Here is a 21218-nt window from a genome sequence, read left to right on the forward strand (position 1 = left end):
TCTTCTTCCTTCTCCCTTGACCAGCTTCCTAATTATCTTACTCTACCAGTATTGTATGAGTGTGCCCATTTCACCACACTTGTGATAGCATTAAATATTATAGGAAAATTGCATTTTTTAATATGCATTTCTTTAATAACCGAGTGGCTGAACACTTTCTTCATATGTGCCCAGGCCATTTAACGTCTTTCTAAGTTTCACACATACACACACACACACACACACACACACACAGGTACCCACACATATATATTTCTATGTTATATGTGCATGTATGTATACCCTTAATGATTTTCTTACACTATCACAAAACAAAGGGGAACTGTGGCTTATCTTTCACAATTTATACAGCTTATAAATTTTACTTTAATTTCATTATTTTTCTAAAAGTTTTTGCCTCTGAGGGGAGTTAAGGAGGGGACATGGGACTAACTTACAGGTATACTTCTTGGATGGCCCAGAGAAGTGACAGACAAACTAACATGGCTATAACAAAATGCTAAAAATCATTGTTATTTAGAGAAATGCATAGTAAAAAGCAATGAGATATTGGTTTTCCATATGTGATCAGCAGACATTAGGATGCAGGACAGTATTGAGTATTGGTGACAATGTGGGAACATCATACACTACTGTAGGAATTTTGACTAATTTCATATCTAGACAGCAATCCAGCAATACCCAATGACCCAGCAATTCTGCTCCTAGGAAGCAGAATTGTCCCGAGAGAATAGCAATTCTATCCCGAGGAAGTTCTCAGGTTGATAATGAGACTGTTTGAGGATGTTCACTGCAGTGTTATTCGTGACAGAAGCTTGGAGGCAACCAAGGCATCCATCCCTGGGATAGTGGAGAGTAAAATGTGGTGGGTGCACATCCTGGGATACCAGGCAGCCGTTAGAAGCAATAGATTAGGCTCACACAGAGAAATATGAGGTGGGGGGGGGGGGGAACCTTAAAATCGAGTACTTACTGAAAAGGATAAGAAACAGAATTGGTTATATACATATATATATGTGTGTGTGTGTGTGTATACACTCAAATCCCATTGCATGAATATAAAATACATACACAAAAACAATACATGATTTTCAGGAACACTTCCAATAAATGCACTTTAATACATCGCCCAAAGGGAGGAGAGAAGGGGAGACAAATGTGAGAACAGAAGGGAAAAGATACATACATAAAACAAGAGTGATGCCAGTGACCATCATGTGCAAACAACTAGCGAGTATGATTAACTCAGTATGCCTCTGAGGCCCAAAGGAAAAAAGAAGACAGGAAAACCATGAGCCTCTAGGAGGAATTAGATAGCTTAGTCCTGAGTCAGGTTAGCAAAATTCTCACTGCAGCAGTTTCTCAGGACCATGGAGAGCTGCCCCATGCCCCTGCCCAAGTTTATGCACACTGTTGCCTCTACCATTTTTTCCTGTTCTCTCTCCAACTGACTCTCTTCTCTCTGTTTTCCTTTCCAGTGTCTTCTCTGCCCCTCTTTCTCATGCTTTCCCCCTCCCTTGCTCACCTCTCTCCTCCTTGCTAGAGCCTCAGCCTGCTGGGTGCTCCTCTCTTACTAGGCTCCCCCTTGCTCCCCTAGCTTCCTGCCCCTCTGCCTCTTCCCATCCACCCCATCCCTCCCAAATCTCCTGCCCTGGTCAGCTCTGAGCCCTTCCGTCCCCCATGCCCTACTCTGCCCCATCCCCTCTGCACCCTGAACTAACTGATGTTAACCCTCTTCTCTCTTCCTCATGGCTGGCAGGCCCACAGGTTTGAGCTCTGTTTCTCTGTCACTTCCCACCTCATCTCTTCTCTGCTTCACCCCATCGCCTTCCTCCATACCCACCGCACCCCCACCACCCTTCCCATCCCGTGGGACCTGGGCCAAGGCCGTGGCCCAGCCTTTGCAGACTGAATGCAGCCACCCTCTCCCCATCCTCGCTCCCCAGCCTCGGGGACGGGGAGCGAGAGTAGGAAGAGGAGGAGGAGGAGGAGGCAGCGGCCCAGGGTAAGTGACTGCCCCATGGTGGGGGACCCGAGGAGGACAGGAGTTCAGCAGGGGGAGCCTGCCAAGGGGGGGATTCCGGACACCCCAGTGCCTGAGAGGGAGCTGGGGGAGAGAGGAGGCTTCACCCTAGGATGAGGCCAGTGGGAGGAACAGCCACCAGGCCCTCACAGTGGCAGGAGGAAGAAAGGTCCTAACAGAGCCAGGCCTGAGATCGGCAAAACTCAGTCTGCCCAGTTCAAGCCCAGGCTTCTGGAGGGCTCCTCTGTGAATCAGAAGCAGGCTAGGGCTTGGGGGTCAGTGGGTAAGAGGGAAGGAAACAGCTCTTTGTTGTACAATTCCTTTCTCAGGTGGCCATGCCACCCCCCACCCGACCCCGTTATCATGACAAGGGGGTGGGCCTTACTGTCCAACTGTGCCACTGCTGTCCCTTCCAGGAACCCCCCTCAGGCATTTTCAGTGCATTGACCTTCCTTTATGCTTGATCTCCCTAGAATACAAGTGTTTTTTAAGTTACAAAATATATATAAAATTTACCATCGTAACCATTTTTAACCATAAGTTCAGTGGTTCAGTATGTTCATGTCATTGTGGAATACAAGCTTCTTTTTTTTTTTTTTTGGCCATGCAATGTGGCTTGTGGGCTGTTAGTTCCAAAACTAGTGATTGAACCCAGGCCCTTGGCAGGGAATGCATGAAGTCCTAACTACTGGACCACCAGGAAATTCCAACAAGCATTTTTTTAAACAAGCAATTACATAGCACTTTCTATGTGCCAAGCCCTGTTCCAAGCCCTTTACAAATACATTAAATTCATTTAATTGTTATAATCTTCCAAATAGCCCTCTGCGGTAGGTCCTGTAATTGTCCTCATCTCACAAATGAGGACACAGGAGTGCAGAGAGGTTAGATAACTGCCGGGCTGGTGACCAGTGAGTGAGGGGCAGAGTGACATGCCCCAGCTTGCAGATGGCTGTGGTCTCATCCAGCTAGAGGAGACTGACAAGTTCCAGGTCCCCTGGGGACCACTGCCCATGGTGGGGGTTGGGAGGGTTGGCCAGGAGCACCCCTGGGAGGCCCAGATTTTAGAGGGTTCCCCTGGGGCTGAACCTGACTTGGTCTGGTCTACAGGGTCTGTAATGGTGAAATCCCCTCTGAACCGGGAGCTGGTTGCCACCTATGAGGTCACTCTCTCTGTGATTGACAACGCCAGCGACCTACCAGAGCGCTCCGTCAGTGTGCCAAATGGTAAGGTCTCTCCCCACAGGCCTCTCCACATGAGCCCATAGAGAGGCAGGCCTGGTCCTGGGAGGGAGCAGCTACAGGGGCTGCCAGTAGTCAGGCTGCATGAGGAGGGGTGGGAGCCGGGGAAGGTGGCAGCTACAGCAAGGCTGGGGGTGGCCCTGTGTCCCAGAGCTCAGCAGTGGGGGATCCAGAAGCCTAGAGCTGTGTGTGATCTTGAACTCTCAGCCTCAGAGTGGGAAGGAGGCATGGTAGACACTGGAAGGGGACTGAGAAAAGGATGGGTTGATGGAGACTTAGGTTGGAATCCCATTGTCAGAACTGGTAACCAGGGTGTAGCTGGGATGTGAGATAGGAATTTCAGATCTGCTAAGAAGCCACATGGTCAGGCCAGAGGCAGCAAAGAGCAAGGCAAGGTGACTTGAAGCCACAGACACCACAGCGGAGAAGAGAAGAGCATGCAGGCTGCCTTCTGTGGCTGGGCACAGGCTGTCCTGCCTGTGGCATAAGCCGGGAGAGGCTGCTAGAGGCACTAGATCTTGTCAAGCAGGGAGGGAGGAGGGGGATTTAGGGATGGCGTGGCCTCTGCCATGAGGCGGAGACAGCTGGGGTTGGGGAAGTAGTGGCTGGGGCTTGGCAGATACTGGCTGCTTATCTTTATAGCCCAGAAGCCCTAGTTTTCAGGAAGGGTGGACCTAGTCATCTGCTACTTGTCCCAGGCTCAGAGGGCAAAGGGCCCAGGCTGGTTATACAGAGGGAACAACTCAGAGGGAAACAAAAGGTTGAATCATGGAAAAGGGTCTTACAGATCATCCGAGTCCTGTCTCCTGGGACAAGTTAGGAAACTGAGCAACAGTAATGGCCAGGGCTTCCACCAAGGTTTCCAGTCAGTTGGCAGAACGCAAGCCCCTTTCCCTATGAAAGAGTGAGCGACCTGACCAGAGTCAGGGGGCACAGGCCACCACCCGAGGCTAGGGCCAAGCGTCAGGGAGCCCCGGGAGGTCTGCAGCGAGATGCTGCCACCCTCTCCGGGCCTGGCTGAGACTTAGGAAGGCCTGACCCAGCCACACCGGGGCCCTCTCATGCCACTGTCACCTGCTGCCCCCACTCCAGCCAAGCTGACGGTCAACATCCTGGACGTCAATGACAACACACCCCAGTTCAAGCCCTTCGGGATCACCTACTACACAGAGCGGATCCTGGAGGGGGCCACCCCAGGCACGACGCTCATCGCTGTGGCAGCTGTGGATCCCGACAAGGGTCTCAATGGGCTGATCACCTATACCCTGCTGAACCTGATGCCCCCGGGCTATGTCCAGCTGGAGGACTCCTCAGCAGGTGGGCGGGAAGGTCTGCCAGAGGCGGGCTGGGGAATATGTGTCTGTGCCTGCTTAGCCTCCCAGAGGGGCCAGGTTCACTTCTCACCCTCCAGTTGAGGCCCACCATGACCCCTCAGTGGGTGGGGCCAGATCCCGTATAGTTAACATTCTAGTTACTCCCACATGCCTGACCTAGAAGCATGGATGGGGTGCCTCGCTCTCACTTAGGATGGAAGCCTTCTTCAGCATCTGCTGGAAAGCTGGAATAGTCCCTCACCCTCTCTACCACTCAAGCTCCACAATTAGTATCACTTAGGGAACAAGTAGGCCAAGAGAGAAATGTCCCAGAGGGGGTCCTCGACTTGTTCTTGTACATTCCCCACCCCCTTTTTTTTCCACTTTTGACTGCACTGGGCCTTCGCTGCTGTACGTGGACTTCCTCTAGTTGCAGTGCGCGGGCTCAGCAGTTGCAGTGCTAAGGCTCCCCATTGCAGTGGGTTTCTAGAGCACAGGCTCTAAGGATGCCTCAGTAGTTGTGGTGCATAGGCTGTTCTCCACAGCATGTGGAATCTTACCAGACCCACACCCCCTGCATTAGGCAGGGATTGAACCCATATCCCCTGCATAGGCAGGCAATTTCTTAACCACTGGACCATCAGGAAAGTCCCCTTCTGACTCGTGAAAAGCTTTCTCACCCTTCCAGTGAGGAGAAGAGCTAGACACCAGTTTTTCTCAGCCCTCTGGCCAGCCGCTGGGCAGTGAGGCCTCAGCCACCCTTCTCCCTCAATGGACCATGCTCATCCCTCAGAGCCCCAGATCCTTCTTTTCACACTTCAGAGAGCTTCCACGAGTGAGGGGTGGCCAGAATGGCAGTGAGAATCTCTGTGTCTTAGGGAAGGTCATTGCCAACCAGACAGTGGACTATGAGGAACTGCACTGGCTCAACTTCACCGTGAGGGCCTCGGACAATGGGTCCCCACCCCGGGCAGCTGAGATCCCTGTCTACCTGGAGATTGTGGACATCAATGACAACAACCCCATCTTTGACCAGCTGTCCTACCAGGTGGGTGGCCAGGCCAACACACTGGGTCTGGGACCCATGCCCACTCCTTGGGACCTTTGGGCATCTTTCACTCCCACCCTGCCAGCCTTCAAGTCCCGTGGGAATGACCATCCATGAGTAGCTTGATGCCCTGGGTTGTCTGCATCAGTGAGTTTCTTGGGCAAGGGCAGAGACTCTAGACTGACCACGGTCCATGCTTTCTCTCTGCCCACTGGGCTCCAGGAAACTGTCTTTGAGGATGTTCCTGTGGGCACAGTCATCCTGACGGTCACTGCTACTGACGCTGACTCGGGCAACTTCGCCCTCATCGAATATAGCCTTGTGGATGGTGAGGGCAAGTTTGCCATCAGCCCCACCACAGTAAGTGGGCAATGGAGGGCCTGGGTTTGGGGAATGGGAAGTGGGAAGGGCTCAGGGTCATAGGCTGAGAAGCCACCAAAAGTATTGCAGTCACCCCTCTGTTTCTGGGTCCTGCCACCTGGACATCTATAGCCTCAGAGGTCTTCCAGTCAAGTTGGCAAGCACTGTTCTCAGAGTCCCAGACATCCTTAAACTGCGGCCTTTCTGTCCCAGCAGACCTGGAAGGAAGTGGCCAGTCTTTCGGAAGTTGCCCCTTGTGGGACAGAATCTGAGATTTGTCTCCACCAGCCTAGAAGACTTGATTCAGGTCCATGAGACTGCTTTTTGAAACTGCCCAAGAGAGGTATAGGAAGCTCTGTAGACAGTGGGCACAGTAGCTGAGCGCCTACTGTATACATGGCTCTATTCTCAGTGCTGGGAGAGGGAAGAGGTGCCCACCACACAGCCCTCATGTTCCCATGAGTCTCAGACTTGTGGGAATGCAGAAGCTCAAGATTTTGAATGTCGGCAAATTGGTTCAAAGTTGCTGTTTCAGTACAAGGAGGGAGGGAGAGAGCCCTGTGGCCTGGGGCTGGCTGGCCAGGCAGAGCCTTCCCCACTTGTGAGGCTGAAGCTGGACTTTCCCTCCCGCTGCCTGCCCACATCCCCCTGCACTCTGCCCTTTCAGCCAGGTTTCTCTCCTTCCTCTTGGTGTGAACAATAAGACATACTCCCAGCCTGGCACTGTGACTGTGAATACTTGTGGGGCACTTCTAGGTACCTGACCCGTGAGTGAGCTCCAGCCTGGGCTGTTTATCCCGTCTCCAGGTAGACTCTGGAGTAGTGAAGGCAAGAAGAGCCACTTTCTGCTCCACGGGGCCGGGGCTGTTGTCTCTTCAGTGCTGTATCTCCAGAACCCAGAACAGTGTCGGCACATAGCAGATGCTCAATAAATATCTGCCGAACTGATGAAGGATCTGACTCCACCCTCCCCCTCCTAGGGTGACATCTACGTGCTGTCCTCTCTGGACCGGGAGAAGAAGGACCACTATATCCTGACTGCCTTGGCCAAAGACAACCCTGGGGACGTGGCTAGCAACCGTCGAGAAAATTCGGTGCAGGTAAGGGACCTTGGTGTGGACACTAAGGACTGTGGCTGTGGACGCAGCAGGCAAAGCCTTTATAGGATGGGTGCTGCAGGGCAGAAGCAGGACCACCTTGACCCCTGAGAGCTGTGGTGGCAGGAGGGAGAAGCAAGAGCTTAGCCGGGGTTCACAATGGCTGTGGCTTAGGGAGACGGGGGCTCTGTAGGAGGAACTTCTTGTGTCAAAGCCCTACTAAGGCAGCTAAACATACATGTAAGTAAGAGTTAGTTGCTCAGTCATTTCCAGCTCTGTGATCCCATGGACTGTAGCCTGCCAGGCTCCTCTATCCATGGGATTCTCCAGGCAAGAATACTGGGGTGGGTTGCCATTTCCTCCTCCAGAGGATCTTCCTGACCCAGGGATCAAACCCAGGTCTCCTGCATTGCAGGCAAATTCTTTACCATCTGAGCCATCACAGAAGCCCAAACATACTTGGGTGTAATCCAAATAAAGCCTGGGGCTCCACATGTCCCACTGTCTCCATGGTGTCCCATTGAAAGAAACACAGTCCAGCGACCAAACATAATTATAAAGCATTTATCTTTATTTATGTCTCAGAGAACATTAATGAGGGATCAAATTCACAACCCCATTCCCAGTCCAGGTCTAGCGTCTGCACAGTTGCTCTGGGGAGGCCAGCATCCCACCTTTGCTCTGTCCCCATTTCTATCCGAAGTCTTTCTCCTCAAGACTCTGCTTTCTCTTCTTTCTCTCTGTTCTTTTTGGCCTTTCCAGTCCTGTCTTTCTGTGTTCACTTCTTCCACTTCTCAATAGTAACCTAACCATCCAAAGAAAAGTCTCCTGAAGGGTGGGGAGGTAAGAAGCTGGGTTTGCAAAGAAAAATTCTCCTTAGCAGTTACAGGGCGGGGCTGGTAGCACTCACACATCCCATCGTTCTCTCCTGTCACGTAGGCAGGAGCTGTGGTGGGGAGAACACAGTATCTGTAGTCAGGCGTCTACACTAGCTGAGCACACTGCATGTAACCTCTCGGAGCCTCGGCTGTCAGCAATGCAGGGAAAGAGGGGCAGGGGCAGCCATGGGGAGGCCTCCCTCCCAGAGCAGTGCTGAGTCCAGGAGATGGGAGGTAGAAAAGTGCTCTGTGCACTGAAAGAGGTGGTTGGTGTCAAGGCTGTAAAGGGCTCTGGTGCAGGTGCGGTCAGGCAGGGCCACAGCAGCCAGGGGGAGGAAAAGCCTCCTGGTGTAGCCAGAGGACCTGCCCTGGGCTGTGGGCTCAGCAGACAGTCCCAGGGCAGACACAAACACCAGTCAAGAGGGGCCCTCAAGAGTGCAGGCGTCGCAGTCCCGCATTAAGGTCCAGAGATCAGAGTCAGATGTATGGGGCCACTGTGGGAAGGGAGGAAGGACGGAGTAGAAGGTGGGTGGGGAGGGGTCCCTGCTGCAGGACCCAGACACCAGACTCCCTGTTAACCACCATGCTAGCTGCTGAGCATTTCCTCAGGCCAGGCACTGCGCATGCACCATCACAGACGAACCTCACACGCTCTGAGACGTAAGATTCTCTTGTCCCCAGTGTACACGTAAGAAAACCAAGGTTCAAGGGGTTAAGGAAATATTTTGAGGTCACACCAAACAGTGGGCACTATCCACCCCAGCTTACTCTTGTGTGACCAGGTCACCTGAAGCAGGTCCCACTACGCTCCTGACCTTTGACCACAACCCCCCTCCAGGTGGTCATCCAGGTCCTAGACGTCAATGACTGCCGGCCACAGTTCTCCAAGCTCCAGTTCAGCACGAGCGTGTACGAGAATGAGCCAGCAGGCACCTCTGTCATCACCATGATAGCCACCGACCAGGATGAGGGCTCCAATGCGGAGTTGGCCTACTCACTTGAGGGCCCCGGCGTGGGTACGTAGCCTGCTCCCCCATCCCAGGATGCTTTAGGGGCTGCAGCCCCAGGCCAGGCAGAAGGTGGGGGGTGGAGGAGGGACGGGAAGGGTATCTCAGCCAGACCCATGGCCTGCTCTCCTACCCCACCTGCCAGAGGCCTTCCACATGGACATGGACTCGGGCCTGGTGACCACAAAGCGGCCACTGCAGTCCTACGAGAGGTTCAACCTGACCGTAGTGGCCACAGATGGCGGGCAGCCCCCGCTCTGGGGCACCACCATGCTCCTGGTGGAGGTCATCGACGTCAATGACAACCGCCCCGTCTTTGTGCGCCCACCCAATGGCACTATCCTCCACATCAGAGAGGTACTGCTGTCCCCGGGGCCTCCTGCCACCTGCACCCACTTCCAGTATCCAGGCTACTTCTATATTCTGCAGTCATTCTGCAGCCTGAAGCTGAAGGGGCCCCCACTGTGAAAGCAGGGAAACTGAGACCAGAGTAGGGAACCAGCCAGCTCAGTGCCACACAGGGCCATACTGAACAGTGGTTAGTAAGAAGGGCTGCGCCAGCCAGAGCTCTTGGATCCACATCTGACTCCATCACTTACCAGCCAGACGACCTTGAGCAAGTGACTTCTCTGAGTCTTTTTTTTTCGTCTGCAAAGTGGGACTAATAATAGTAGGTGTCCCACTCTCGCTTCTTAATGTCTGTCAAGGACAGTCTCCCCACAAGTCACTTCCCCCATACTTGTCTCAAAATAAACACGCAGCCCCTTCTGTCTGTCTGTTGTTCCTGCTGATACCAGTGTTGGAGACAGCCTGGGACCTAAGGATGAACATCAAAATAAGAAACAAGGGGAAGTGGCTGAGCGTCTGTTTCCAATTCTTCTTTCATGCCTTGTTCTCAAATGTCTTATAAAGATAGGGAAGGACTCCTGCCCTTCCCCTCCTTCAGCACCAAAGCCCAAAATGCTCCTTGAAAGAATACTTGGGGTGTCTCCCACTTGTTCTTTTCTCCCCAAATGAGAAAATGCTCTTTTCTCTCCAAAAATGAGCCAGTGGGCTCAGCATCTCTCTGCATCTCAGGATGTCCTTGCTGTCACTCTCATTTGAGGTCCCACATGATAAATTTCTCCCAGGGCTGAGCTCTAGGAAACACTACACTTTTACCTTGTGATTTGTTTTTTTTTAACCCGTGTCTACTGCAGTGATACAATGGCCCTCTTTTCTTTGTTCACTAGAGAGCTCAGAGTGGTCAGCCCACCTTGATTGATGTACATGTTAGTGTACACACCTTCCCGCCCATCCCTCTGTTTCCATCTTCTGCCAATCATTTTTTTCTCTACCCTGATTTTTTTTAACCCATTCACTCTTATTATAGTTTACACATTCTTGTCCACTGCCTGCCTCAAATCTTCTTTACAGAATGAGGCAGCGTATAAATTAATAATAATCTAGTTCTTTGTAACTTTCCTGGTGGCTCAGACAGTAAAGAATATGCCTGCAATGCAGGAGACCCAGGTTCAGTCCCTGGGTGCAGAAGATCCCCTGGAGAAGGAAATGGCAACCCACTCCAGTATTCTTGTCTAGAAAATCCCATGGACAGAGGAGCCTGGTGGGCTACAGTTCGTGGACTCACAAAGAGTCAGACACGACTGAGCAACTGAGCACAGTTCTTTTCCACACCAAAGGGCCCCTTTTACTAAGGTTTTTTTTTTTCTTTCAAGGGGTCCATATTTGAAAGATTCATGTTTCTCGAACAACCAGCATTTGTTAAGTAATTACCCCTGTCATCCCACTTTCAATCTATTAGATGGAACTGCCAGTTGGAGTTTCTGATTGTCATGATCAGTGAGATAAACAGTGAAATCATGCTGAGCTGATGCTTTTTTAACTGAAAGCCAAAAACTTGTTCTTTTTCTTGTGCCCTTGGCAACCTTTTCATGGACTATTAGGTTGATGTCTATTAGGTTTTTTGATAGCTCAGACTAAAGGGACTTGCGAGCCTGAGGATCAGAGGAGAGAAGTGGCATGTTCAGGTCACAGAGTGAATTAGTAACAGACTTGAACCCAAATGTCCAATCTCTAGCCACCAAATCACCCTACCTGCATGCCCTCCCCATTTTCAGGGACCCCATTGGGTGGATGTGTTCTCTGGGGATACCTAGAGCTCCTGTGATTGGGGTAGTAGGCCCAGAAACAGAGGGTGGGTCTGAGGGTCTTCTAAACCTCAGCATGCAGTGCGATGGAGGGATGGGATAGCCCTGGAAGGGCGGTCACCCCAAGAATCTGGAACATGGTGGATCCAAGGCTGGACTGTCCGTGGGTAGTGGCCTTGGTTGGGGGTGGGGGTGAAGGAACATTCTAGCAGGTGCTTAGACTCCAGGAGAGTCCAGCCAAGCAGACAGGCATTTCCTAGGAATGCTGAAAGGTGGCAAGGACATTCTGCTCTGAGAGCTGGGATTCTCTCAGGATACCTCCTTCTGTACCCCCTGCAGGAGATCCCACTGCGTTCCAACGTGTACGAGGTCTACGCCACGGACAAGGACGAGGGCCTCAACGGGGCCGTGCGCTACAGCTTCCTGAAGACGGCAGGCAACCGGGACTGGGAGTACTTCACCATCGACCCAGTCAGCGGCCTCATCCAGACCGCGCAGCGCCTGGACCGGGAGAAGCAGGCAGTGTACAGCGTAAGGGGGCGGGGCCTGGCACGAGGGGCGGGGCCCACTGCCGGGGGCGGGGCCGGCCGAGAAAGAGACCTTCTTCTGGCCGCCGGACCACTACGTCCCCACCTAGAATGTCTGCGAGGGTAGTGAGCTGTCCTCTGGGGTTGCCTGCCTGGGGCCCTTCGTCCGCTCTGACGGCACTTCTCCTCCCCAGCTCATCCTGGTGGCCAGTGACTTGGGCCAGCCTGTGCCCTATGAGACCATGCAGCCGCTGCAGGTGGCCCTGGAGGACATCGACGACAACGAACCCCTCTTCGTGAGGCCGCCAGTGAGCTTACCCCTCCCCTGCACCGGTCACACCACACTCGGTGCACACTGTGCTGCAGACACACGTGGTCACATGTGGAAACTGCCCGGCACTTCACAGATTATTGTCTGAGCAGCTACTATGTCAAGGCACTACCCAGCAGTCAGAAAGCAGACAGAAATGCCTGACTCCTGGAGCTGACGTGCCCATGTCTGCATACACGCTCACAAAAGGACCCTGAAAATCAATTCTGCTTTAGTGAGCTGGGGCTGAGCCTCTTCGGGTGGACTCAGACTCTAACCTGGCGGTTTTCTCATCTTGTGTGCACACAGGGTGTGATGTTTCCTGGAGACCGCACGTATGTGTGTGTGTGAGAGTGTGTATGTGTGCACATGCAAGCCCCCTTGTTCAGGTCCTAGGAGACCTTGGAGAATGTGCCCAGCCAGCCCTGCCCTCCTGGAGGAAGTCGTGGGTGACACTCCCTCAGGGCAGAGCAGGGGTCTCTCCAGCCCAACCCTTGCTCCCTTAAGGTTACAGCAGTTTCTCTAGGCCTGGGCAGGAAATGCCCTCAGCACCCATGAAGGCACTGCCCAGTACCCTCTGGCAGGGGCAGAGGCTCACGCCTTCCCTTGGCCTCCCATGACCTCCCTCTCCCCCTGCAGAAAGGCAGCCCCCAGTACCAGCTGCTGACGGTGCCCGAGCACTCACCACGTGGCACCCTTGTGGGCAACGTGACAGGCGCTGTGGATGCAGACGAGGGCTCCAATGCCATCGTGTACTACTTCATCGCAGGTGGGTCCCGGCAGGGTGATGCCTCCCTACCCTGGGGCTGGAGATGACCCACATGTGCCCCCTCCCGGCCCCTCATGCTGTGCCACGGTCCCCTTCAGCCGGCAACGAAGAGAAAAACTTCCAGCTGCAGCCCGACGGGCATCTGCTGGTGCTGAGGGACCTGGACAGGGAGCGTGAAGCCGTCTTCTCCTTCATCGTCAAGGCTTCAAGCAATCGAAGCTGGACACCTCCCCGCAGGCCCTCCCCAGCCCTTGACCTGGTCACTGACCTCACCCTGCAGGAAGTGCGTGTCGTGCTGGAGGACATCAACGATCAGCCGCCACGCTTCACCAAGGCTGAGTACACTGCAGGTGCAGGGACCAGAGCCTGGGCCCGGGGTGTAGGGTGGCCTCTCCTCTGCCGTAGGGTGGCCTCTCCTCTGTCGCTTACACTCATCTGCCTATTCCTGCAGGAGTGGCCACCGACGCCAAAGTGGGCTCGGAGTTGATCCAGGTGCTGGCCCTGGACGCAGACATTGGCAACAACAGTCTTGTCTTCTATAGCATCCTGGCCATCCATTACTTCCAGGCCCTAGCCAATGACTCTGAGGACGTGGGCCAGGTCTTCACGATGGGTAGGGGCTCCAACCACTTCATGTATTGTAGGTCTGAACGAAATAGGGTCTATGGGGATACCACAGGGTATAGGTGGCCAGTCAGCCACATCAGTCCTTCTATTCACCCATCCAACCATCCACCTATCCATCTCTGTATCTACCCACCCACTTTCTTCTCTTTTTCCCATCTCCTCATCCATCCATCTACCCATGCATCCATTCATTCATCTTCATTCATTCGTCTGCCCATCCATCTCCCCATTCTCCTTTCCATATATCCTCCTATCTTTCCATTTGTGCACCTCACCCTCCCCTGTGTCAGGCATTGTGCTAGGTAGGCACTGGGGAGCCAGAATTCAAAAAGCACACTTCAACCTAAAAGTATGCATGGTTGCTTGTGCATCTGCCTGTGTGGAGAGCTGAGCATCTCTGGGTTAGGTTCTAGAAGGTGTCCCAATCTTACCTCCAGCTCCAGCCCCTTCCCTACACTTTGCTGCCCACAGCAATCAATTCAGGTTCTTTGGCCTGGCTTTCTAGGCTCATCAGTTCTTCCTTCTAATCCCGCTTTCTGGTTCCACAGCCCCTTTTATACCCTTAAGGGCACGGCTCCCACTCAGGCTGAACTACTCACCATTCCTTCAAGCCTGCTTCACAGCATCCTCCCCTGGCCTTGGATCCCTTTGTGTTCACTTCCTGGAACACCATCCTGGCCTTTACCTCTGTCTTCAGAATGCTCCCCTCACCATCCTCTGAAGTCTAGTTCATGTGCCACCACCTCCAGTCACACCACCAGACAACCATCACTTTGTCCTCCGAGTTCCCACTGCTCTTAAACTAATAAGCAGCTTGCTACAGGTCACAAAGCTACAAAGTGGCAGACTTTGAACCCAGATCTAAGTCTCTGAATCCAGTCTTTTAAGAGAAGGCCTTGCCGTACCAACGCCAGTCATCTTTCTGCTATGGTTGTGAAATTCCAAGGCGCGTGTGTTACATGTGAGAAACGGACACAGGGGGCTCGGAAGTGTTCCACAGCCTCCCAGGATGGGATGGCAAAGTCCAGCTTGTCATCCTTGGGTCAGTGCAGCCCAAGTTGTGTTTTTAGGATGCCGCATGTTTAAATAAAACTTAGAATTCTCTAGAGAAAGTGCACCAGCCGTGGGCTCTCCCTGCAGGGAGTGTGGACGGCATCCTGCGCACCTTCGACCTCTTCATGGCCTACAGCCCCGGTTACTTTGTGGTGGACATCGTGGCCCGGGACCTGGCGGGCCACAACGACACGGCTGTCATTGGCATCTACATCCTGAGGGACGACCAGCGGGTCAAGATCGTCATTAACGAGATCCCTGACCGCGTGCGTGGCTTTGAGGAGGAGTTCATCCACCTGCTCTCCAACATCACCGGTGCCATCGTCAACACCGATGACGTGCAGGTACCCTGAGGAACCCGCTCTGGGCCTCGGGGCAGCGGAGCAAGAAGTGGGGCCGGGACAGGGGCAGAGCAGTGCATAGAGATCGGGGTGTAGGAAAGGGATCAGCCATTTCTGAGCTGCCTGAGCATGGTCCTTCCAGGTCTCTGGGCCTGTTTCCTCCTCTATAAAATGGGGCTAATAATAGTGTCTGGCCCAGTGCAGCTCAGTGGTCAGCCTCGAGCTTGATCCTTGGTGAGCATTCAGTCGTGCTAGGGTTTCGGCAGGGCAGGGCAGGAGGGGCTGCTAGGAGAGGCCTGCCCCTCCCATGCCTTGCCCCTGCCACACCTCCCATGATGCCCTTCTCACCTAGTTCCACGTGGACAAGAAGGGTCGGGTGAACTTCGCACAGACGGAGCTGCTCATCCACGTGGTGAACCGCGACACCAACCGCATCCTGGACGTGGACCGGTGGGTGTGGGTCTGTGCTCAGCTCTCTGCCCCCACCCTGGAGTTGGGTCTGTCAGTCTGCCCCCACCCTGGAGTTGGGGAGCAGGGTAACACCATCATGCCTGTTGTATGGGAGGCTCTCACCCAGGGATGGGCAGGGCAGGTAGAGAGAAGGTGTGTGAACAGAGGTCCACCCCCTGAGCCTTACTCTTCCCATGCGTGAAATGGGAGTATTACAGCAATTGTGAGGATCAAACAGGATCTTATGTGAAGGGATGGTGAATCTGTAAGATACAGGGTTATCCAAGCTGGGTGGGCCTGAATTTCACAAGGCTTGGTGGGGGGTAAACTTGGGGGCAGACTGGCCTGAGTGGGACGAGCTCTTGAGGAATGGCTGAGGCCCCTGCCCCTCGCCCAGGGTGATCCAGATGATCGATGAAAACAAGGAGCAACTGAGGAATCTGTTCCGGAACTACAACGTCCTGGACGTGCAGCCCGCCATCTCTGTCCGCCTGCCCGATGACATGTCCGCCCTGCAGGTACCCCTGGTGACAGCCACCCCCACAGTCCCCGTGCTGCCCTGGCTGCTCTCACCCACTCAGGCCCGGCCCTGCTCCCCTAGATGGCGATCATTGTCCTGGCCATTCTCCTCTTCTTGGCTGCCATGCTGTTCATCCTCATGAACTGGTACTACAGGACTGTGTGAGTGACCCCCACTGCCCTGCCCTGAGACAGGCTGACCAGCCCTGCTCCGCAGACAGTCACGGAGGCAGGCAGGGCCATTAGGCCCTAAGGTGCCAATCCAGCCCCAGCCTCCTTCACCAGCCCCTCTGCTTCTTTCTAGACACAAGAGGAAGCTCAAAGCCATCGTGGCTGGCTCCGCAGGTAAGAGGGCTGTGATGGGTGGGGAGGTGGCAGGGGCCCCTGAGGGCCTAGAGTGACCGCCAGGGCCTCACAGGGCTGGCTCAGGCCCAGTTCCCCAGCCCCAGCAGGGTGTACCCCTCTACCCCACACCCCAACCCTTCTCCTACAGGGAATCGTGGTTTCATTGACATCATGGACATGCCCAACACCAACAAGTATTCCTTCGATGGGTGAGTGGGGTCCCTGAACCCTGCTGGGTGCACTTTAGGAAGACACACCCTGGACCAAGCTGGGGTAAAGTCCCTACTGCCTCTCAAGCACTGAGGGCATCATTGACTGGCTGAAACCTGGGATGTGGGTGCCCCCTGCTGGGCCAAACACCCCTCTCTCCACCCTGACTTGTGGGCCGCAAGTTCCAGGGAGGCATAGGTTTTGGACACCGGGTGCAAGGGGAGGCCTCCGCACCACAGCTGATCCTGATGGGGATATTGTCCTGGTTCTTGTGGGATCTGTGAGGGGAGGACGCACCCACAGGTGCCACAGGCAAGGGGCGTTTCTTACCACCCTCTACCCCCAGTCCTGTGACAGATATGGCTGAGGAAACGGTGGGGGCCCGTTTCCCTCAAAGGCGTCAGAAGTGTCCATCCACTGCAGCCTCCTCCCAACCCTACTCCATCTGCAGGGCCAACCCTGTGTGGCTGGATCCTTTCTGCCGGAACCTGGAGCTGGCCGCCCAGGCTGAGCACGAGGATGACTTGCCGGAGAACCTGAGTGAGATCGCTGACCTGTGGAACAGCCCCACCCGCACCCATGTGAGCCTGGGCCGGAGGGGGCGGGGACAGTCAGGAGGGACACGTACGTGTGTGTACACATGTGCATGCCGTCTACCTCTGCGCCAGCTAATGCCCCCTCTCCCCAGGGAACTTTTGGGCGAGAACCAGCGGCAGTCAAGCCTGACGACGACCGGTACCTGCGGGCTGCCATCCAGGAGTACGATAACATTGCCAAGCTGGGCCAGATCATTCGGGAGGGGCCCATCAAGGTGAGTCGTCCTGGCAGGCTCCTGCCCCCAGACCCCTGGCTGGGCTTGGACTTACTCCAGAGGATGCAGGGACGGGGGAGGGGCCTGGGAAACAGCTCCCTCCACCTCCAGGGCCTCAGCTAGACCTGCCCTCTGGGGGGCCAGAACAGATAGCGGCCCTGGGCTGATGAGAAGCTGCTTCAGCCCAAGTGGCCTCAAGGCCAGGACTCTGGCAACATAGGTCCGGCTGGCCGCTGTCAGCAGGCTCAGTTCCCACCCTCTACCCTAGGATCAGATGCCCAGAGGCACCTTCCATTACCCCAACCTGTTAGGGGAGTGAGTGGGGGGTGGGGCAGGAAGGGGAGGGCCTTGGTGGGGGTTAACCCTCTCCCTCCCCCAGGGCTCGCTGCTGAAGGTGGTCCTGGAGGATTACCTGCGGCTCAAAAAGCTCTTTGCACAGCGGATGGTGCAAAAAGCCTCCTCCTGCCACTCCTCCATCTCCGAGGTAGCGGGTGGGCCGGGAGCTGTATGCTGTGCCCCAGCCCTGGGGGTGCTCTCTCCCTCTCCCTGTCTCTCTTTCATCCTCCTCGGAGTCTCTAAGATGTAACTAGGACCCAAGACTGCAGTGGGTGGGGGTCCAGAGAGTCAGACAGTTGGATTCTGCTCTCTGGACTCTGGTGGACTTTCCCAGGGATGGGTGGGTGCTGAGGCAGTGTTTCTCTCAGATCTGAGAAACCCCCAAGAAGGTATCTTTGAGAGATCATGTCATTTTTAGAAACTGACTGCAGTGCCACGTCAATCACTTTGAACAGTCAGACTTTGTCTAAAAAATTCAGGTTTCTGGCTGGGCCAATATTCCCCACACAGGAAGGTGAAAACTGAGAAGCTCCACACAGGACAGAGCACCATTTGTTGAGTCTCTGCTCAGCCTTATCAGTCCCCTCCAGCTCCCACTGTGGACACCTCCCACCTGCCCCAGTGAGAGCTGATCCTGCTCAAGGCCAGCCCGGTAACAAGTCCCGATTCCACAGCTGCAGTCACAGGATCTTTATAGACCTGAGTGAACACAGGAGCTTACAAAGATTCTCATAGGAACCCCATGCTCTGCAGAACACACCTGTAGCACCAGATGGATCTATTGTTCTCCTTTGTACCCAGTTTGAACAACAGTCGTAAGCTGCGCAGGCTTCTGTGGCACAAGCCCAGGGCTCCTTGTGTGTGGAGGGAGACAAGCCCACAGCAGGTGGGACTCTGGGGCCGTCGCCCTGCGCAGGGGCAGGCCTGAGCACGGGGTTCCGGGCCTCTTGCAGCTGATCCAGACGGAGCTGGAAGAGGAGCCAGGGGAGCGCAGCCCCGGCCAGGGCAGCCTGCGTTTCTGCCACAAGCCGCCTACTGAGCTCAGAGGGCCGGATGGGATCCACGTGATGCACGGGAGCACGGGCACGCTGCTGGCCACGGACCTCAACAGCCTGCCCGAGGATGACCAGAAGGGCCTGGGCCGCTCCCTGGAGACGCTGACAACGGCCGAGGCCAGCGCCTTTGAGCGCAACGCCCGCACAGAGTCCGCCAAGTCCACACCCTTGCACAAGCTTCGAGACGTGATCATGGAGAGCCCCCTGGAGATCACGGAGCTGTGACTAGAGGGGGGAGCCCGCCTGGAATGCGCAGCCCAGCACCTCCCGGGGCCAAAGCAGGGGCAGGACCTCCAGGGTGCGGGCCCCTCCGGGGGCAGCTCTGGGCACACCACCACGGGCTGGCCCAGCAGCAGGGCCTGCCTCAGCTGCTCAGGCTCCACTTCTGCCAGACGCTTATTCAGCATCTGATCTCTACCTTCATAAAATGTTATTTTTTTAAGAAAACCAAACAAATGGCAAGCCTCTAAGGATGAGGTAAGGAGGGTCACTGAGAGCCCAGGAGTCTGAGGTCCAACTCAGCCCAGGCTGAGCTGAAAGAGGCCAAGCCGGCCCACTCCCCCCAACCCTAGCCCCACTGCACAGGAGCCCAGCACTGGGGAGGGAGCCCAAGGCAGGCGTGCCCTGCCTGGCCTTGACTCTTGGACTCCAGTTCAAGTCCCAGCACATTTCTGCCACTTCCCTGACTGGACATGCAGGTGGGGGCAGTGAGTCCTCCCTGTCTCCCCACACGGACACAGTCAATGTCAGCAAACAGCACTCTCTCCATTTCACTGGCTTCCCAAACGTTCCTGGCTCATAAAGAGAAAAATGACTGACATTCTCTTGGGTTTTGAATGTAGAATGTTTGTGTGTATCCCCCTTTGAAACTAAGTTATTCCCTCAATATTTTCCCCTTGGTTTTGTTCAATTGGTACGCACTGAACGTCTCTGGAATGGTCTGAATTTTAAAAAGAAAGGCAACTCACAAGGAACCAGCATGTCACTCTGGTAAACTTACCCGCTGGGCTGGGCTGGGGCAGGGGGGCGGTGGGGGTCAGCATGGGCCAGAGCTGGACCCATCTCCGGGGGCACTCCCTGACCACTGGTGGCCCGGGGCTGCCACAGAGAACCAGAGATGGGACTTCCTTCCTGTGCCCAAATGAGGCCCAAGGACTGCCACTTACAGGTTCACAGCCTCAAGAGCTCTTCAGAAGCCAAACTCTGCTGGCTGAGGTATCACACACACTCAGGCTCTGGTTGACAGACTTTATTGTTAAATCACAGAAATTTTAGTGCAAAACAAACCAAAACATCAATAGCAACCACATGTCTTGCTCTCTCCTGGCAACCGGAAGTGGAACAGAAGATGCAGCCAGAGGGGAGAGAAGAAGGCAGGGCGGCAGCCGAGGCCCCGGGACAGCACACCCAGCAGACCTTCTACCTGGAAGCCAGAGGCTTAGGAGCTTGTCATCCACATTTATTGGCAGGTCGAAAAGAACATCTACAAGATGGGGGGTCGGAGGGGAGGGACTGTCCTGCCCAGAGCAGTGGGGGTGCTGGGCAGCAGGGCCGACACCAGAGCAGGCAGGAGGTGTCGCCATGGTCCACACACACACACACACACACACACAAGCAGACCCACAGAACCGCCACAGAGAGCCAGCAGGGCACATTCAGGTGAACTGGTTTTTTCCCCTCCCACCCCAAACCACAGAACCCCAAACAACGCATCCATCAGGAAAGACAAGAAAGCCGAACTGAAGGCTGACCCAGGGATAGCGAGCCCCAGCCCACCTGGTCTTCTGAGCAACTGTTTCCAACAGCTCTGTGACAGTGAGAACCGCGTTGTTTAAAAAGCCTCATTATTCTGAGTCTCTCATCCTTCATATAAAACTGCCTTTGTTTTGCAGTCAGCAGGCCCACAAAAGGGGATGGTGACTCGACTCCTTCGTTAGAGTAGGCAGAGGCCTCAGCACCCAGAGCCCAGCCAGGAGGACGGACCACCTCTGTCCGGAGGCTCTGGCTCACGCCCCCAGCCAGAGCCCCTTCTCCTCCACATAACCACACACAGGGACAAACTCAGAAGACCTCCAGTGTACGCTATGCCGGCGTCTGTGTAGCAGAGAGAAAGGGACACTGAAGCAACGACGTCAGCATGCCACTGACAGCAATGCCACAATGAGGGAGAGAAGAAAGGGACTGAGGGAAGAGGGGATCCTATTTCTATAACAAAGTCAACAGATCTGTGTTCGTTCCCCCAGACACACAAGCAGGAAAAGACGCTGCAGTTTCTCCAGGATGGAACGTGCCTCTAGTTCCACACGTGACGCTTGCAGTGCTCGACGGCCTGACGGGAGAGAGGGGACAGTTTAGTCTGCAGGTGACACACTCCACCCCTAGCCCCTAAGCACATGAGCCTGCACCCAGAAAGGGGACCCGATACCCTGGCCCAGATCAGCCAGAGCACACCACATGCTGAAAACCCAGGTCTTTATATTCTTTAAACCCAGGCATAATATGTGGTGGGGTTCTAAGACTCATAAGGCAAGAGTCCAGAGCAGTCCAAGGCAACAGTCCTGTAGGAAGGACCAGGACCCCTCTGATTACACACCTGAGCCCTGGCACAGAGGGCCCCAAGGCAAAACTCCTCAGCCAACAGTCAGCCATTCACACCAGCTCAGAACTGGCCCAGGTACCCAGGAGAGCGGGGGATCCCACTCCACCACTGACTGTGCTGCAGGGCAGGGTACTGGGGCAAGAGGCTC

At 54.8% G+C, this 21218-nt stretch overlaps 2 protein-coding genes across 11 annotated transcripts in view; one reads left to right on the forward strand and one right to left on the reverse strand.

Annotated features, from left to right (window-relative positions):
- CDH23 (cadherin related 23) overlaps positions 1-19445 on the forward strand; it is a 433102-nt gene extending 413657 nt beyond the window's left edge. For 5 of the 8 annotated variants that reach the window (XM_043925738.1, XM_043925739.1, XM_043925742.1 and 2 more), the window contains 21 exons: positions 3134-3250; positions 4358-4582; positions 5457-5626; positions 5849-5986; positions 6967-7086; positions 8800-8977; positions 9114-9325; positions 11458-11649; positions 11840-11953; positions 12595-12724; positions 12823-13074; positions 13176-13337; positions 14492-14748; positions 15098-15195; positions 15593-15713; positions 15797-15876; positions 16019-16059; positions 16208-16268; positions 16721-16850; positions 16958-17080; positions 18370-19445. In XM_043925738.1, coding sequence (XP_043781673.1) covers positions 3134-3250; positions 4358-4582; positions 5457-5626; positions 5849-5986; positions 6967-7086; positions 8800-8977; positions 9114-9325; positions 11458-11649; positions 11840-11953; positions 12595-12724; positions 12823-13074; positions 13176-13337; positions 14492-14748; positions 15098-15195; positions 15593-15713; positions 15797-15876; positions 16019-16059; positions 16208-16268; positions 16721-16850; positions 16958-17080; positions 18370-18696 — 3248 coding nt within the window. In that variant the 3' untranslated portion in view covers positions 18697-19445. The other 3 variants (XM_043925746.1, XM_043925741.1, XR_006345354.1) reach the window with 3 other exon arrangements.
- A 260-nt stretch (positions 19446-19705) lies between these two features.
- LOC122708918 (prosaposin) overlaps positions 19706-21218 on the reverse strand; it is a 33529-nt gene continuing 32016 nt past the window's right edge. For all 3 annotated transcript variants that reach the window (XM_043925749.1, XM_043925748.1, XM_043925747.1), the window contains one exon: positions 19706-20800. In XM_043925749.1, coding sequence (XP_043781684.1) covers positions 20765-20800 — 36 coding nt within the window. In that variant the 3' untranslated portion in view covers positions 19706-20764. The remainder of the gene's footprint in view (positions 20801-21218) is intronic.

Source organism: Cervus elaphus, chromosome 15 (assembly GCF_910594005.1).
Source record: "Cervus elaphus chromosome 15, mCerEla1.1, whole genome shotgun sequence".
NCBI lineage: Eukaryota > Metazoa > Chordata > Mammalia > Artiodactyla > Cervidae > Cervus > Cervus elaphus.